We start from the raw sequence: 19,302 nt of genomic DNA, 5'->3' as shown, positions 1-19,302 counted from the left end.
TGTTATTGGTGCTATTTCCAAAGAAATTTCCCATAAATCAATTTAATAGTGGTTTTATAAGTCCTTTGGTTATTATTATTATTATTATTATTTTAGGATAAATTTAGAGTGATCAAATTTTTTTACCAAAATTTTGGTATTCATAATTAGGCAACTTTTAAATGGTTTATCTACTCATGTATATAAGAGTATCTCCAATGGTTCTTTTTATTGGAGTTTATGCGACATTGATTTTAGAAAGTGTTCATGCTTATATGACATTTTTTCTATTTAATAAATAATATTTTAGACAATTTCTTTCCAATGGGTTCTGCTTAAAATGTTATAAAATGCTAATGTGTAATTTTTTATTTTAAAATTATATTTAATTAAAAAAAACAAAAACCTACGCAGAAGTTATTTTTCTTTTAACAAAAGTTAATAAAAATAAATAAAATGTTGACTTAGCCTGTTTAACAGGGTTTCCAGAAGTAAACAGTATCATTCACAGTTTCTATTTCTTTTGTTGTCACATTAGTTTGACAGAACTAATGCACAGAACTATTGGAAATGATTTTTTTAAAACCTTATTTATTTATCTGATGTGGCAAATAATTTTTGAATGGACAGAATTAATATAGAGAGTTATTGGAGATGCTCTAAAGTAATATCAATTTAACACCATTAAAAAACTACTACATAATTGGCTATCAAAATTTTGATAAAAAAATTTGGTACTGTAACATTGCTTATTATTTTAATACATGATAAGCTAAAGAAAACATGTATTTTTAATTTGGTTATAATTGCAAAGTTATGAAATCAATGCTTCAAATTAAATATAAACAAAAACAAATATTTTGAATCAAATACAACAAAGAGATAATTAAATGATAAAATCATTGTTTCCTTTGGTGATCTAGTTTCAATCCCTCCATCCCAATATCAAATAGGGGTGGGCAAAATCCAATCCAACCCGTTCAACCCGCCCAATCCAATCCATTTTTAACGGTTTGGATTGGATTTTTACATTAATTGGATTTGATTGGGTTCAAAATATTATAAATTGTATGGATTGGATTGGTTATGGATTTGAAATATAAATCCAATCCAATCCAATCCGATCCAAATAATATATTATATAACTAAAAAATTATATATTTTTTATTTTTTTCATTTTTATATATTAATTTTAGAATATTTTTTTTCATTTTTATATATTAATTTTTAAATTTTTTTTCCATTTTTATATATTGATTTTTAATATATATATATATATATATTTTTTTTCCTTTTACATCCCCATCATATATATATATTCACATATATTGTATCCAATTGTTACTTTTATATATATATATATAAATGTTTAAATATAATTTATTGATAATTTTATTGTTTTGATCTTTGTAGAGCTTACAGAATCAACTAAAATTAGTGAACCTGTCAACGTTAATTGATTTATGATTTACCAAAATTTTAAGGTTAAAAAAAAAAAAGAATTATGCATTGATTCTTGAATGAATGAATTTTGACGAATGTATTATTTTACATTATTTGTTCTAACAATTTTAATTTGATTTTATAGGAGTGAGATGATGACATTAATATTTGCTATTTAATAAGTGCATGATGTGTATCATTTTTTACATTTTCTTCTTTATTTTCCATTGTAGACTATGTTGTATTATTCTAATTGTATTTTATGTTTGAATTTGAAATTTTTTTTATTTATATTATATATTTATAAATTAGTAAGTTTCAAACCGATCAACCAATCCAAACCAAACCGATCATAAATGGTTTGGTTTGGTTTGGATTTAATGCTTCAATGGTTTGGTTTGGATTGTAAATTAGAAAAACCGATATGTATGGATTGGATTGTATTTCGGTCCAAAACCGAACCAATCCAATCCATGCCCACCCCTAATATCAAATAACAATAATAATAATAAAAGTAGTGGTGATAGGAAATGTGATGATTTTAAAATATTAAGGTTATATCATTTATAAATATATAAAGTACAATACTTACTATGTTATCATATTTTCTATTTAATTTTAAAAATATTTTCTTAAAAAAATAATCATATATCAGTAATAAAAAAAACAAAATCCTAACCTTCATATAAAAATAATATGTATTTTTCATTTTTCAAAATATCGATCCTCCAAACGGGAATCTTCTGCATGACAAAGATGAGACAACGGGGATTATAAAATCACGGGAAAGGCATCCCACCCGTACATCCTACCTCGTTCTGTCACCACCGAAAATTTCTTGTATTTTTTTTTTTTTTGTTTTTATATATATTTTGTATGGAAGGATATATTTTTTTTGGGGGTGGGGCCGAGGTAAGGACAACTATTTAATACTAAAACTGACATTTTTTATTTATCTATTTATTTATTTTACTATGCTTGGGTTGAAATTGTAAATTTTATTTTTGACAAGAAACAAATTTGTCAAAACGTTTTTTTAAAGGGAAAAATTGTCTAACTAATAACATATCATTATTGCAAATAAACAAATGAAAAAACTGCTATATTTTATATATATATATATTTATTTATTTTTTTTTTTGGTTACATGATCGAAAAATACATGTTGTACATTTTTATTTACTTATTTATGATGATGAAAAAGGACGTGTTGAATTATTGAATATTTGCCATTAAAAAAAATAATAATAAATAGCCGTTGCAATGGGGATAATGATATGTTACACCGTAAGAAAACGTATTGTAAATGATATTTCCATGTGACTTCCAAATTCAGACTAAAAATTATTTGTTTGTCAGTTGAGTAAGAGACAATATCAATTAATAATCTATTAATAATATTAGTTTCCAAATTTATTATTACGTTTCAACTATTAAAAAGGAATATTAATTAATTGGGACAAATTGAACCATAATTGTTACAATTTTTTATTTATTTATAAAAAAACTGTTATATTTTTAACAATTTTTTTCAATAAAATAATAGCTACAATTAAATTAATCAGTTTTCCATCAAGGCAAATTTACGGATTTTATATGAGGATCACCTTTATAATCCTTTTACCTTTTTAAGAGTTAAAATTTTTAAAAATATATTTAGGATTTATATCAATTAAATGAATTATCAAAATCTTAGAAAGATAAATTAAATCTGGTTAAAAAATCATATAAACTTTATGTATTTTAAATTTTAGTATTTAAAGAAAAAGGTTAAAAAGGAAAATTCTAATAAAAAATGCATTGTGATTTTCTTATTAGAAATTAGCTAACATTTAAATGAGTTTAGCTTTCCATATATATATATATATATATATACCTAAATTTACCCCAAAATAGTTAATTTCAAATTCAATTAATTATTTCCATATATATAAATTTTGAAGTGTACATATTTTAGCATTAAGATTAGAGAGATTCAAAGTTGGAATTATTGTAGGAGGCTATGGGAGATTCAAACTTGGAATTGCTGATTGAGAAACTATTGGATTAAACTAATTAAGCAAAACATAAATCGGACGTGCAAAGACAAAATTTTTAATAATTTAAAAAAATAGAAGATTTATTTGAAATTGTGAATCTTGTTGGACATCATGTGATTACTTCTTATCTTTTGGCTGAAGTCATTGTTTCAGCAATTGAAAGGGTAAAAAGGTAATAGTCTCTTATCATAATAATGTAAAAACAGTTGTAAAGAGTGGATGCCTTTCCATGTATATCAAATACGCAAAAGCATTGATGACAAAAACAAATTATGTAAAAAAAAAAAGCATTTCGTACATGAATTATTAGAAGCCAAAACAATATTTTTTTTTTATTATTGTTATTAAAATTTAAAATTTTTATTAAGATCAAAGTTTAAACCATAAACCCGACATATATTCTCAATGATAAACCAGGTCTACGAATACTAAAGCGATAAAACTTAAATATTGTTATTATATTATAAGTTAATTTTCATATTAATTCTAACGTAAGTTAATTTTTAAAAATTCATGACAATGTCTCCTATAATAAAACATTATGTTTATTTATCAACTCGAATCAATTATTTTTTAACTTATAATTTTAATAATAAACTGTGAATATTTTGTCTTGTATTAATTAAATTTTCATTTTAGCTGGTTAAAATTATTTATTATAATGAATTTTCGGCAATAGCACTGTTCTATTAAATGTGAATTGAAAATAAGATTTAAAATTTTAATATTGGTAGAAATATTGAAAGTTCAAAATATGAAAATTTCTATAAAAATATTGGAAAATATCGAATATAGAAAAAAATTCATAAAAAAAGATGAAAATTTATTTTAAAAAATAAATTTTTTTGTTGAAACTTTAGTATTAATTTATTTAATCAATTAATTATCAAATTAATTATAAAAATCATAAAAATATTGAATAGATATTATATTTTTTTTAATTAATTTAATTTATAATAAGCGTTAATAATTATAAATAAACTATTATTGATAAACATATGCAAAATATATATATATATATATATATTAGATAAAATTATTTATTAATTAAGATAAAATAATTATTAGAATTACATTATATTTGATAAATATCATCTCAATACTTGTAAAACTCTTAATTAATTGAAAGTTATTGATCTCTTCTTTGTTCTCATTTTGAGATATGAAATGTGAAAAGTAATTATTAAAATATGTATCTTCTTGATAATTTTTCAATGTCATTATGAATATGTCAACTATAAGAATTTTATGTTAAATATAGTTGTCTTTAATATTTCATATAATATATTCTATTATTTTTTTCATTTTTATTTGTTTAATGTTATTGATTTAAATGCTATCAATACTAATTCTACATAATATTGTATTTCCATGTTATTATTTTATGTTATTATTTTCATTTTATATAATCAATTATTAACTTATAATTATGAGGTTCTAATAAATCCATCTTATATAAAATGTATAGTAAGTATATACATATATATATATATATATATATATTATCAATAAATAGAATCTATCAATGTTATTGAATTTAATTTACTTCGTTTTATTTATATTATTAAATAGTTAAAGACAACCAAAAGATGAAAAAAAAAATATCACTAAAGTTAATTTGGTAAAATAATTTACTATATCCACAGTTTTTAAGCATTTAAGTATTTTAAAATGATATTTTATTTCAAATTATTTTTATCAAATATGATTTAAAATTAAAATACCAAAATACATAAATTATAATAGAATATTAAAATCAAAACTAAGAATTTTTTTTTATATTTTAATAATTATATAAAATATATACTATCTTTTAATAGTATACCAATTCGAGGACCTTGTTCGTGGTCTTCGTCCTTGCCTTGACACATTGAATAAATAGGGAAAACTCTAGCACATTGTTATCCTTTATAAAATCTAAAATTTGAAAATTATCAATAACGATCATCATTGTTTTAGCTTGTTTTAAGATTACAAGAGTTTGTTATAGTTTCCGATATCAAAATGTAGCTTGTTTGTACTTCTATAGCACAAAATGTTGCGCAAGCTTTTTGTTCATGATACTTGTGATGTTTGCAAATGTTGTGTAGAAGATAGTATCCATGCCTTAAGTTATTGGAATCTAGCTACGAAAGTTTCAGTTAATCTTGTAGCTATATCTGTGGATCATTGTTGTTTAGTTATAGTTGTAATGATTGGTTGAAGGTCTTACCTAAATACAAATCTAAAATCTAGGTAGTTTATTCTAAAAAATTGGTGGATTAGAACTTTATTTTTGTTGTGGGCTGCTAAATGATATGGAATGGACATACTAGTTGATTTTTAATGAAGATTTTCGGGCAAAATACGAGTTAGTACTTTCTACTTTTATGTTTTTTCTAGTTTAGGACCTGTAAAAAAAAATTTGACAGATAATATTTTTATTTTTTAAAAAATTACATCTTAGTCCATATCTATATTAGTCCATATCTGTCAACCTTTAACAGAAATCATTAAAAAAGATCACGTGTCATTGATATGACCTTCAAAATTAATTTTTTTTATATATTTTTTATTTTTGAATTAATTTTTAAAATATTAGTTAAAAAAATCTAAAACTCTAAACGTCACCATTTTAATCCAAAACAAATTCTATCTTAACCATCCATTTCCTTCATCCTCTTCATCTTCATTGTCTTCCTATCTTTGAGTAAATCCTCCTGGCCCTCTTCCCTTATCTGTAACAGAAGGAAAAAAAAGCATTTTCAAGCATAAACAACCATTTTTTCTTAGACATCAAAATTGAAAGTAAGCGGTTCAGGTCAGCTTTGCTTTCCATAGTCCGCTCTCCTCTGCCTGGTCACTAATCTCCCCCGGTTTCTAAATTGACATTGACTTCTACTCTGAAAAAGAAAAGAAGTCGAGCTCCCTTTTGTCTCTAAACCTTCTAGGAAGGCCAAGGCTGATGGGCAACACTATAGACTTTCCATGGTCTGCCGGATGTGTTGGAGAGAGGAAGAATCTCGATGAGACTATTGCCAACGACACCAGTCACACTGATGATGAGTGCTACGCTTTGGTGCTTGGCTCGAGCATTATCAGAATCGAATTTTTTCTGCTAACAATTAATGGGTTTTCATTTTGCAATCCAAAAATTAAAAAAAAAAAAAAATAATGAAGAAATAAAAAAATTGGATAAATTGGAATTGGAAGTACTTGTCTTAGCAACTCTCATTGCTCCTACCCACCACCAGCTCATTATTTGCTTCTTCTTTTTTTCTTTCTTTTTCGATGATGAATTTATGTGAAATATGAGAGAAACAAAGAAAAGCATAAAACAACGATTCGAAAAAACCAGAGGAGGAGTCGGTTTGGGAGTTTTTAGAGACTGTTTTTTTCTTTGGGTATTTAGAAATTTTTAATTTTTAAACCATTTTTCCTTTAAAGGTTTTTCTGAAAAAATATGAAATTATTAAAAAATTATTTTATTTGTCACATGATCCTTACGTTACAAATTTTTTAACAGTTACTGTTTAGTATTAAAGATTTGGATAATATAACGTATTATCTGTTAATTTTTTTTTTAATAGATCCCAAACCAAAAAAACGTAAAAATAAAATGTATTATCCTGCATTTTGCCCAGATTTTCAATAGCATAAGAATCCCAATTAAATTATTAAAGCTATACGATGAATATGTGCTTGGCTAGAGCTCCAATACTCATTCATTAAACAAGAGGTCCTTGTTGGATTTCTTGGAGAACTCCTAAGGAAGATTGGGTAAATATTAATATAAATGTTAGTTTCAAGAGTAGCTCTAATTAGGTTGGAGATGGAGGTGTGATTAGAGATCATAATGGCTGTGCTGGTTAGAAGGTTGCTGTTAATCTTGGAAAAGCTAGCAGCATTCTGACAAAATCATGTGGCCTTTTTTATGGATTAAGACTTGTCATGAAATTAGGGTTAAAATATCCTGCCTAAATTAGATTATAGCATAGTCTTTTACTGGGTATACGGGGATTTAAATGTTCATCATTCTTAATTTAAACTTGCTGAAAGTTGCAAAAATCTTTTATCTAACAATGTCAATACTTTGGGTAAGCACATTATAAAGAATGTAATAAGGTAGCCGATTTTCTTGCTAATTTTAGTCACTAATAAAGGTGTTTGTAATTTGTTAAAGGCAGACAATAGGGTTGCTCTTTGTCCAAAAATAAAGTTTTTTAGTTGTTTTGGGCTTTTGGTTCACTTTCTTTACCAAAAAAATAAAAATAAAGAAATTCATTTAGACTCTATTGGTTTTGTCTTAATGCTTAGATCTCACATTTTTCAAAAAAATATTATTTACATTTCTTTAGATATTTATATCTCACAAAACAAAATCATCTGTAACTTTTACTTGTTAATTTCAACAGTAGAAGCCAAAATTGTGTTACAATGCTATTCATTATTAAATACTAATTTTTAATTTCTATTTTACCTTTAAATATTAAAATTAATTAGTAACAACTGACAATTTTGATATATATAGGAAATTAAAGAGAGATATATGATGATTTTCTAAAAGCATAGGATTTAAATATAATTATAGCAAAACTAAGAATGAAGTTCATCAGTATATATATATATTTATGTTTATATATTTATGAGAAATTATGAATGGGTGCTTATTCAAGTCACTCTATCTCACATTTCAAGCATTGGCTTTTATTGTTGATATGTATATTACACTCATTGCTTACACACAATGAGATATAGTGGGTATACTGTCAATAAAATGTAAATATATAGTTGAAATGCTTATAATAATAGTATAATTTAATATGGTATCGAAATCAAAAATTTTAAAAAATTTAAATTAAAACTTAGCAATCTCATAAAAATAAGAAATAGATTAATTCTACACCTTTGTGGTTACAAAGAACTCAAATTTGAAAAGAATATCGTAATTTGGTTTTATGAAGAGGGAGTTAGTCCAAGTAGGAAATAAACATAGTCTGATATTGATTTGCAAAAATACAGAGCCATGCCTCGCTAGGTCACCTTTATAATTAACTTGACCGAAACAAAATGATAAGAAAGTATGTGACTAATTGTTTGATGCTCAATATATATATATATATGCAGTCCGTTTATGGTGCGGACGGTTTTTATGTGGACCACAGTATTAGTGACAATTTTTTATAGTATTGGTGATAATTTTTTAAAAAATCGTCGTTAATACTATGAAAAACCGTCACTAATACTGCGGTTCTCATGCGGACCGTCCTCACCATAAAATTTCCATATATATATATATATATATAAAAGACAGAGACAAATTTGAATTTGGATGTGCAAAAATACAAAGCCAGACCTAACTAGGAGCAACTTTCTAGTGACTAAAACGGAACCCAAAAAACAAAAAAAAAAGACCTGACCGATATGTCTGATCCTCAATACCCAATGCTTGATGATGCTTTGCATGTTAAAACTTATCGGTGCTATTAGCCTACATTCGTAGTTGTTTGTGTTGATTTCGGGCGAGGTGTCAACCAAGAAAGAATTGAGTAAAACCATCTACATGCAAAGAGAAAATAGAGAGTTAAAAAGATAGTTGCTTTTAAAGTTTTACTGTAATAAAGATACAATAAAATTAGTAATATACACATTATATAACTCTTTGTATTAATTACTTTATTTTCCTATAATGTAGCCAAAAAATGTCTTACAAGATGTAAATGACATTCATTTAACTTAAAGATTTTCTGTATAAGATTAATAACTTTTTCGCTAAGTTATTTCTATAGGTAACATTCATCGTGTACAAAATATTTAACATTTATGGATGCTTATAAAATGTAGAATGTGCTAATGTTTGATGGTTTTTAACAGTTGAGATTGAAAAATTCATTAGTGATCTAACATTAATTTAGTTTATATCAATTTAAAAAAACTATTAATATATTTTTAAATCTCTAATTATTAAACCAATTTAAAATTGATAAGAAAAGTACTAATGGTTGTATCATCTATTAAACTTGTTGTAAAAATAAAATATTTTAAATTTGGTTAAATTGAAGATATTGGCACTCAATTGGATAATAAAAACCATTTTAATTATGATATGCAATTCATAACTCTTCAAGAATTCATCGCCTTTTAAATAAAAACTAAATTTACTTGAAATAAATGTGTGAATTTTAAAAATAAAGAATTATATAATTTAATGTAATTAATATCTCATTTGGCACTGATTTTTTAAGTTTCTTTCTAAACAAGGTGAAAAGCCTCCGATTTGTTTTGATAAATAAGGGAAGATGAAAAGAAAAAGTAGAAGGAAAAAAAAAAAAAGTTTGATGGTAAAAGGTAAAAAGAATATTTATATTATTCTTTCTTTATTATAATAATATTTTTATATCCAAACAGGTTGATTGATAGAAAGTATCTGCCTCAGCTATAAATGAAAAAGTAGTGGGAAAACTGAACAGTCTTTTAGAGCTTTTTATTTATATTATTATTTTTTAATTCTAAGAAATAAGAAAAAACCCACATTTTGTGAAAACTTTTCCTCCTCACTTCACTCTTGCTTACTTTCTCTCTCTTCAACATGGCTTTGAAAGCCCACCCATAATTTTCTTTTTCACTTTCTCATTCTCTCTCTTTCTTTGTCTATTTCTCTCTCTTCTCAGAAAATTGAGCTCTCTTTCTCTCTTTCTCTCTCTCTCTCTCTCTCTCTTTCTCTCTCTAGATATATAGAGGAGTGCTAAACTTTGTGGTGTCTTTAAAGCTCTTTCTCTGAGATCTACTGCTTCTGTAGGACTAGATAGAGATTGCCATAGCAAACAGAAAAAGCAAAAAAACAAAAAAAAACAAAAAAAAAAAAAGAAGAAAACGAAAGTAAAGGAAGAAGAAGGTAAGCATTTTTGAAAACCCTAGCTTCAAAGGTCATGGGGTAGTTTTGATTGATTGATTGATAAAAAAATACTTTCAAAGTCATCATCTTTAAAATCCGTGCTAATGAGCTTTTTCTGTTTCACCTCTTCTTCTTCTGGGGTGCATCAGATCCATGGCGGCGGATTCTGATGTTTTCTCATTCGTTGTTGAATTCTAGGGTTTTGGAATTTGTTTGTTTGCTTTTTTTTTTTTTCTTTTTCTTTTTAAATTCTGGGGTTTTTGTTTTTGAAGACTTTTCTGTGTTTTTGTTTTTGTTTTGGGTTTGTTTTGCCGACTTTGTGGGAAGATCCGGGATGGATTTTTGGAAAGTTGAGACTTTGCATTTCAGATTATTTGGAGGAATATTAATTTCATGGCTTGCTATGAGATTTTGTGGTTATTGTTATGCAGATGTTGTGTGAGTTTCGAACAGAATAAATTTCAGCTAGATAACCGTGGCTGATACTTGGAATTCGATTTTAAATTTGTTTGCTTAAAGATTTTTGGTAACTGATGTAATTGAAGCATTTGGTGTATGGTACTCATGGTGGTCCAAACATTGTTTCTTATGGACAAGAATAGGTTGACCAAGTACTTTTTTAAAAAAAAAAAAAAAAAATTAATTTCTGGAATTTCTTGTGGTTATATACTTCCTTTTTATGATACTTTTAGCAATAAATCGTATTGGGCCTTTGAGGTGTACTTGATAATGCCTTCAAAACCTGATTAACTACTATGTTCTTGTTATTACTTTGAAATTTGTTATTCTGATTTATTTATTTATTTTTTCTGGTATCTGACCGATCTGTTATATTGAATCAGGACTTCCTGGTAAAGTGGGCTTCGATGAGGAACTGACTGCCTAGATTGGGATTTGACTTTTTGGGATAGAGTTCAGACTGTTATTTATGCTCTGTAGTTAAGTTATTGGTCTGAAGTTTCACATCACTTGGAATAACAGTCTAACTATGTTGAGGAGATGAATAGAAAGTTAATTGAGGTATCAAAATCGCTCTCTAGTGGCATTCTAGTGGTTTTGATTGAAAGTATCAGATTGGTGTCTGACGATCACAGCTAGCGTCTGTAGTTGCTATCATAGCATTTACTAAGAAAGCTGTTAGTTTGATCTGGGCAAGTGAATTGCGACAGTCTCTGTAACTTGCTTTATCAGGTTGCTCATTGAAGCTGTTTGAGGTCTGATACTAAACTATACTTCTGTTATTCGAAGATGATGGATTAAGCTCACTTTTACCATGGTTTATTTGAGTTGAGCTTTAGAAGTTGCTGATGACTTGTCCATATCAGGGAGTGGTTGTATTTACTCTTGGGAAAAGAAATTAGCAGCCATGTAACTGTGTAGCTTGGTTCTAATTGGGAGGTCCTTTTGTGTGAAAGTGTTATTTAAGTATAAATTTGTACCAGCGCTTTCATTTTGTCCAAGTATCTGTTGATAATATGGAAGCTGAAAATTCTAATGCTAATCATATTCCAAGTGTTATTCATCGGTTACTCCCTGTTGTCGGTCCCGTGCTTCTGATTTCAGTTGGGTATGTTGACCCTGGAAAGTGGGCTGCAAATGTTGAAGGGGGTGCGCGTTTTGGGTTTGATTTAGTAACGTTGATGCTCATTTTCAATTTTGCTGCTATTTTGTGTCAGTACTTGTCAGCTCGTATTGGAGTGGTTACTGGAAGAGATCTTGCTCAGGTATGATTTCTTGTTATTGGTTTTTGGTTGGGGAATATGCATCAATCACTGTTATTCCTTCCCTTCTTCGCCTCAAGTTGGTTAGAATTGAAGTAAGAAATTGACAGTGTATGCTTTTACAAAATATGTCTTTTCCATTACACTGGTTGATATATTTAATTAAATTATTTTTGAACACTCCATATATGTGATCAGTCTTTCAGTGACAGTCTAAATATAACTTAATTTCATAATGCTAACATGGCAGAGCGGTGGTTAATTACTCTCTCCCTCCACACACATTTTATTCACACATGCACATTGCAGACTTTTAATGTATGCCATTTTTCATGTATGTCAACAGATTTGCTGTGATGAGTATGACAAGTATACATGTATATTCTTAGGTGTTCAAGCTGAGCTGTCCATGATTCTTTTGGACCTTACCATGGTAACTTCTCTTTTATTGTCATTTTTTATTTGTTTTTCCCTTTTCCTCGATTGCAATTTCTGTTTTTCCTGCTTAAATCATTTAATCTATATCCCTAACATATTCCTCTTAACTTTGTTAGGTCTTGGGCATTGCTCATGGACTTAATCTTCTGTTTGGGTGGGACTTATTCACTTGTGTCTTTTTGACTGCTATTAATGCTGTTTTCTTCCCACTTTTTACCACCCTTCTTGTAAGTATAATTGCTTGCAGTTGTTTACATTATTACTTCTATGACATTGTCTATAATTTTGTTAGTTCCCATTTTCAGGACAATTGCAAGGAGAAGTTCCTATGCATATGCATTGCAGGCTTCATATTGCTTTCCTTTGTTCTTGGTGTAATAATTAGTCAACCAGAAGTACCGCTATCTGTGAATGGGATGTTAACAAAGTTAAGTGGGGAGAGTGCATTTGCACTAATGAGTATTCTTGGGGCAAGTATCATGCCTCATAATTTTTATCTTCATTCTTCTATTGTGCAGGTACCTCTGTCCTCCCACATGAACTTTATCTGTTTGATTTTTGTTGCATATGCTTGCGAACATGAGCTTGATATGTCTGAATGCATGTTTTCACCCATGTTATACATGTTGATCATTTTCTGGTGTGTCTGTAGTTTTGGTATCTCATTGCTTATAGAAAACTTTCAGCTGTCTTTAGGTTGAGACATCATATTTTTGAGACTTCACATTGAGAAGATGCTATATGATATGTCTGTAGTTGAATCATGTATATGTTCAAGTTGCTATAGCTTTCTAGCATGTATATGTAGCATACAAGAATTATGTTTGTATTTGTGATAAGGAAATCAACAAAAAAATATTTGATGTCTTACCTTGCAACTGCAAAAAACTTAAAAATTGGAATTAGTTTCGTCTTGTTAGTACTGGTCTGGCATGCATACATGATGATGGTAAGTTAGTACCCATTTTGAGTGCGTTTCCTGGCCAAGGATATAATATTTAAGATACTTCTTGTATAGGTTTGTCTATATTTATTATCTTTTTGTCTTTTGGCTGCTTGCTAGTCATCTCTATTTTTCATTTTTGGTGCATGAATGCAGCATTTATGCTTTTGTGGTCTTCCATTTTAGTAGTTAACTTTCTTTCCTTATTTTTTTTGCATATCTTTATCTACTGTTTGACAAGTAACTGCTTGCTATATCTAGTTTGAGACTTCAATTTTGACTTTCTCCATATCTGATTGCATAGATCATACATTTGTCTTGTTAGGGTTGGTTTGTTAAATGTCATTTCTTAGCCTTGGAAAAATTATTAAATTGAAAATTTTATTAAAATAATTGAGCTGTTGTATAACAGGTTATTGTTTACTTGCATGCAGACAGTAGAGGGGAAAATCATCTTGTCCATGTCTATCTTGGTCCAAGTCATAGTAATTTTATCATGTATTTGAGTTTACTGTTCTTTAATAGCTTTGCTTTGTTTTGTTCACTCTCTGTGGTACTTTACGATTTTTCTTTAAGTAAATCACATGCAATTTCTAGTATTAGTTTGTCTAAAAGCAGATTTTCATTGCATGAATACTTTCATGTAGATAAATTTTACTTCTATAGTTCTTGCTTCATTGCTGTGATTTTTTTCTTTCTTGTCAGTTTTTGAAACTTCAAACTTGTTTCTTGCAGCAGCATCATGGACCGCCAAACATATCTAAGGACGCCCTGTGTCACAAACATTTTTTTGCCATATTATGCATCTTTAGTGGAATTTTTCTGGTGAATTATGTACTGATGAACTCAGCAGCAAATCTTTTCTACAGTACAGGCTTTGTTTTACTTACATTTCAGGATGCAATGTCTCTGATGGAACAGGTTTCAAGTTTTATTAATTGGAATGTGTTCATATTAAATTTTAAATTGCAGTAGTAGTTTAATATCTGATGTGTATTCAACCATTTTAAACATGATTCAAATATGCAGGTCTTTAGAGGTCCAATAGCACCCGTTGCCTTTTTACTGGTTCTGCTTGTATCAAATCAAATTACAGCATTAACCTGGAGTATGGGTGGACAAGTAGTGTTACATGATTTCTTGAAACTGGATATTCCTGGTTGGCTGCATTGTGCTACAATCAGAATTATTGCCATTATTCCGGCTCTTCATTGTGTTTGGAGTTCAGGAGCTGAAGGGATGTATCAACTACTTATATTCACTCAGGCTTTGGTAGCTGTGTTGCTTCCACCATCTGTGATACCTCTTTTCAGGATTGCTGCATCAAAATCAATAATGGGTATTTATAAAACATCTCAGATTCTTGAGTTTCTAGCTATCATTACATTTATTGGGATGCTTGGCTTGAAGATTGTATTTGTTATAGAAATGATGTTTGGTAATAGTGATTGGGTCACTAATTTGAGGTGGAATATGGGGAGTAGCATGTCAATATCTTATGTTTTTCTTCTCATCACTATCTGTGCATCATTTTGTTTGATGCTCTGGCTGGCGGCTACTCCTTTGAAATCTGCTAGTGTCCAGTTAGATGCTCAGGTGTGGAGCTGGGATACGCCGAAGGTATCTGCTTCATTCTCAAAGAAAGAGGACGATGATATAATTGACATGAGATATCATGGAGAGGCACATGTTCAGAAGCAAGAAGTGTCACCAATCTTAGGGAAGGGTGTGGATAGTCATTCTGATAAAACAATTGAAAGTTTTGATCTTGATTTACCTGAGACTATCATGGAGCCTGATTATGATTATGAGCACACAATTGCAGAAAATAGTTCTCATAGCTCTTCAATGGGCCCTAGGGAGGAATCTACAACCATGGCGGAGACAACTTCTGTCTCAACTGTAATTAGTGAGGCTTCCAATATTACATTGATGGACAAGGGCACGGTGAAGATTGAATCAATAGATCCAGTTGAAAAGACTCTTGGAATTGAAGATATCCATATTGAAAAGGATGACGATGAGGGAGATAGTTGGCCTGAAGATTCAACCAAAGGGGTTTCTGAGAGCAACCCCTCTTTGACACCTGAGGGTCCAGGATCATTTAGGAGTCTCAGCGGAAGAAGTGAGGAAGGGGGCAATAGTGCTGGAAGCCTTTCAAGATTAGCAGGATTGGGGCGTGCTGCTAGGCGTCAACTAGCTGCTGTACTTGAAGAGTTTTGGGGACAACTGTATGATTTCCATGGGCTAGCAACTCAAGAAGCAAAGACTAAGAAATTGGATGTGTTGTTGGGGATAGATTCTAAGGCTTCCTCTTCCTCGTTGAAAGTGGACACAACTGCAAAGGAAATTTCTGGGTATTTTTCACCTGTAGGAGGCAGAGGACCTGATCCTCTAACCAGCTCAAGTTTGTATGACTCTCCGAGGCAGCGGAGGCCACAAAGCACTTTAGAGCCGTATGAGGTTCAAAGATCATCTGCATTGTGGTCCAATCAAATTCAGATGTTGGATGCCTATGTGCAAAATTCTAACCGTAATGCTATTGATGCTTGTGAGAGACGCTATTCGAGTGTGCGCAACCTAACATCTTCTGAGGGTTGGGATCATCAACCAGCCACAGTACATGGTTATCAGATGGCATCCTATCTCAGTCGTGTTGCAAGGGACCGAAGTTCTGATAACTTGAATGGTCAGTTGGAGTCACCAGCCTTTAAATCCCCTGCCTTGAGTGGCACAAACTATAGAGATCCACTTGCATTTGCTATGGGACCGAAAGTGCAAAATGGATTGAGCACTAGTCAGGCTTCCGGTTTCCAGAACCTTGTGGCATCTAGAAGTAGTCTGTTGCGTTCTGAACGACCATATTATGCACTTTGCCCTTCTGGAACTGTTGAGAATTTGGTAAGCCCGGCCAATACAAAGAAATATCATAGCTTGCCAGACATTCACCGGGATATATCTGTGTCCAATAAAAGTGCTCAAATGGAGAGTCCTAGTGGATTTGGATTATCCGTTGGCCGAAATACTTATGGACAGTCCGTGTATTCTGGTTCTGGAACAAGATCGGGAGCTCCTTTAGCATTTGATGAACTCTCTCCATCAAAAGTCTATAGAGATGCTCTATCCTCACCGTTGAGTTCCGGTTTTGACACCGGGTCATTCTGGTCTAGACAGCCTTTTGAGCAATTTGGTGTTGCTGATAATAGTCGTGCTGTTGGTAATACAGGAGTTGGAAGTAGGATGAATTCTGTAAGTCAAGAAACTTCTTCAACTGCAGATTCAGAGGCCAAGCTTCTTCAGTCTTTTAGATATTGCATCGTGAGGCTTCTGAAATTGGAAGGATCTGATTGGTTGTTTAGACAGAATGACGGGGCCGATGAGGATCTCATTGATCGTGTGGCTGCTAGGGAGAAATTTCTATATGATGCTGAAACTAGAGAGATGAATCGTGGAATTCAAACAGGTGACCCTCAGTATGTTTCTTCTGATATGAAATTCTCTGCAATGAAGAACAATGATGCAACTTTCACTCATTTCACGGTTTCCTCAGTTCCTCATTGTGGGGAGGGCTGTGTCTGGAGATCAGATTTGATTATAAGCTTTGGGGTGTGGTGCATTCATCGGATTCTTGACCTATCACTTATGGAAAGCCGGCCAGAGCTATGGGGAAAATATACATATGTACTCAATCGGCTTCAGGTAAATATTTAAAACCTTCTTATATATTGTAGTTTATCGAGTACACAACCTGTGCAAGAGCTCTTTTTGGCCATAAGATTTTTGTCTTGGGTAGCCTGTGTGTCTGATTGTGTAGAATTTGATTTGGATATAAATCCTACTTTTAATAGATCCTACTTTTAATTGCAATCTTGCTGGATTATGAACCTCTAAACTATGTATTTATGTTGATGCTGGTTATACGAGCATGTTTTCTGATCTATATTATAACGAATCAGTTAACCAGGGTTGGCTCGAGAGCACTTAAAGCCAGTGGTATACCATCATTTTGATGCATGCTCTCAAGGATATTCCTGTAAATATCCATAACTCATGCTGTAGTATTTAGAAAGCAATGAAATTGTTCTGCTGCTTAGTAATAGATGGTTGTATAATTTTTTGTTTCTTTGAATGTGGATATTTTTCTTCATTTGTGGATTTACTACTAATTTATTGATATTGACTGTTATTGCAACTTCTTGACATTAGGGGATCATTGATCTGGCATTTTCCAAGCCTCGTAGTCCAATGACACCATGCTTCTGCCTTCAAATCCCAGCAGCACAGCAGCAGCAGAGACTAAGCCCACCCGTAGCAAATGGAATGTTGCCCCCAGCTGCAAAACCAGGCAGGGGTAAGTGCACAAATGCGGCGACGCTCCTGGACATAATCAAGGATGTGGAGGTAGCAATATCTTGCCGGAAGGGCAGAACAGGGACAGCAGCTGGTGATGTGGCTTTCCCGAAGGGAAAAGAAAATCTGGCATCTGTCCTAAAACGATACAAGCGACGATTATCTAACAAACCTGTTGGCACTCCTGAGGGGCCTGGTTCACGGAAGGTTTCAACATCTGCACCATATGGCTCATAGAATTATGTCGGTTTTGCCTCCAACTGAGTTATTGAGTTGTTTGATTTTGGAAAACAGCTCAAGTTCTGCTCCAAGAGTCATTGCGTCTCTCTCTCTCTCTCTCTCTCTCTGTGTATCAAAGCCATGAGCTGCAAATGTTATTTCCATGTATGTTAACGTATACATAGGTTAAGAAAATACTGGATGTGTAATTGCAGCAGAATTAAATGGGTAGAAGGGTGGAAAAAGTTGATCATTGCAATATTGGTGTTGCTTTGTGTGACTTCATCTTATCCCAGGCTGGCTGGCACCAGGGCCTTTTTTGTCTATAGGCCCTCGCAAAGAAACAAGGACTAAAAGCTCTGTTTTTAAAAATTTTCTTCAAAAAGTTTTATTTGTTTATATGAAAAGTTGGTTTCTAGGGGGGAAAAAAAAATGCTTGTTTTAAAAGTTTTTAAGGGATGAGCATCAATGCTCAGCAGTTTCAATATTTTTATACACCACCCTTTATTGAATTCAGCGTAGACTATCAGTATAATTATATTATCCGAAACATAATTTTTAATCTGATTATACCCATGCTTTAGGAAGAGGAATTTCTTCATGTGTACTGCACTTTAACGGGCTAAAAAAGTCATGGTGTGAAGATTTTGAACATGCTGCACCATTTATAACCTTTTACGAGTGCTGATGCTAATTTGTTGAAAACCCAAAATTGTGTTTTATATTCTCTTGGTATTGGTATGAGTAACTTTTAAACTCTATTGATTACTTACTCTTGGGTTGAAAATAATTATATTGTTTATATGGTGGATTATTAATTTTACAACACTAAAACGTGTTAGGTTATTGCTATCGAATATTCAGACGGTTCGATTTTATGTTACTGAATAACTAATTATCGAAATTATAAATTTTGAATGTGTTCAGAAAATTTGATTTAGAAGTATCAATTAAAAAAAAAAAGAAAAACTTATTGCGTTAAAAAACAATTCAGTCTTACAAATAATAGAATGCTCTTCTATTGTTTATTTAAAGCCCTTAAAAGAGTAGAACACAAAAAGATGAAAAAAACGATAACTTGGCCCCCCAAAAAAAAAAGAAAAGTAATAGTATATATATTTGTTCCTTTTCTACATTTTATCTCATTTAATTATACCACTTTTTTGACTGCCCCTATAATGTAAAACTTTCATATTGGCCCCTAATTTTCTATCATAAATCTAATCAGTGCATTTTTACCACAAAAAAAAAAAAAAAAGATTCACTTATGCATTTTTGACATATGAAATTGATAAA

The 19,302-nt window shown here is 30.5% G+C and overlaps 1 protein-coding gene across 5 annotated transcripts; it reads left to right on the top strand.

Moving 5' to 3' along the window:
• Nucleotides 1-10,000: 10,000 nt before the first annotated feature.
• Nucleotides 10,001-18,265, top strand: LOC107433055 (ethylene-insensitive protein 2.1). Of its 5 annotated transcripts, XM_016044297.4 has the most exons (9): nucleotides 10,001-10,335; nucleotides 11,178-12,059; nucleotides 12,403-12,489; nucleotides 12,611-12,721; nucleotides 12,800-13,012; nucleotides 14,173-14,358; nucleotides 14,467-16,900; nucleotides 16,988-17,136; nucleotides 17,644-18,265. In XM_016044297.4, the coding sequence occupies exons 2-9, from the start codon at nucleotides 11,811-11,813 to the stop codon at nucleotides 18,022-18,024; spliced, it is 3,810 nt and encodes a 1,269-aa protein (XP_015899783.3). In that variant the 5' UTR covers nucleotides 10,001-10,335; nucleotides 11,178-11,810; the 3' UTR covers nucleotides 18,025-18,265. The 5 variants fall into 5 exon arrangements, with proteins under 5 accessions (XP_015899783.3, XP_015899782.3, XP_015899779.3 ...); XM_016044296.4 differs by having other exon boundaries at nucleotides 10,002-10,335; nucleotides 14,176-14,358; nucleotides 14,467-17,136; XM_016044293.4 differs by having other exon boundaries at nucleotides 10,003-10,335; nucleotides 14,467-17,136.
• The last annotated feature ends 1,037 nt before the right edge of the window (nucleotides 18,266-19,302 follow it).

The sequence above is a fragment of the Ziziphus jujuba genome, chromosome 11 (assembly GCF_031755915.1).
Source record: "Ziziphus jujuba cultivar Dongzao chromosome 11, ASM3175591v1".
NCBI lineage: Eukaryota > Viridiplantae > Streptophyta > Magnoliopsida > Rosales > Rhamnaceae > Ziziphus > Ziziphus jujuba.
Note: the sequence above shows the minus strand (reverse complement) of the source record. Positions and strands in the feature narration are given on the sequence as shown.

Excerpts from the sequence above, each read along its gene's own strand:
- LOC107433055 (XM_016044293.4), top strand. The coding sequence starts at position 11,811 with ATGGAAGCTGAAAATTCTAATGCTAATCATATTCCAAGTGTTATTCAT. Across the intron at positions 12,490-12,610 it reads TTCTTTTGGACCTTACCATG|GTCTTGGGCATTGCTCATGG; the intron begins GTAACTTCTCTT and ends TAACTTTGTTAG. Across the intron at positions 17,137-17,643 it reads ATGTACTCAATCGGCTTCAG|GGGATCATTGATCTGGCATT; the intron begins GTAAATATTTAA and ends TCTTGACATTAG.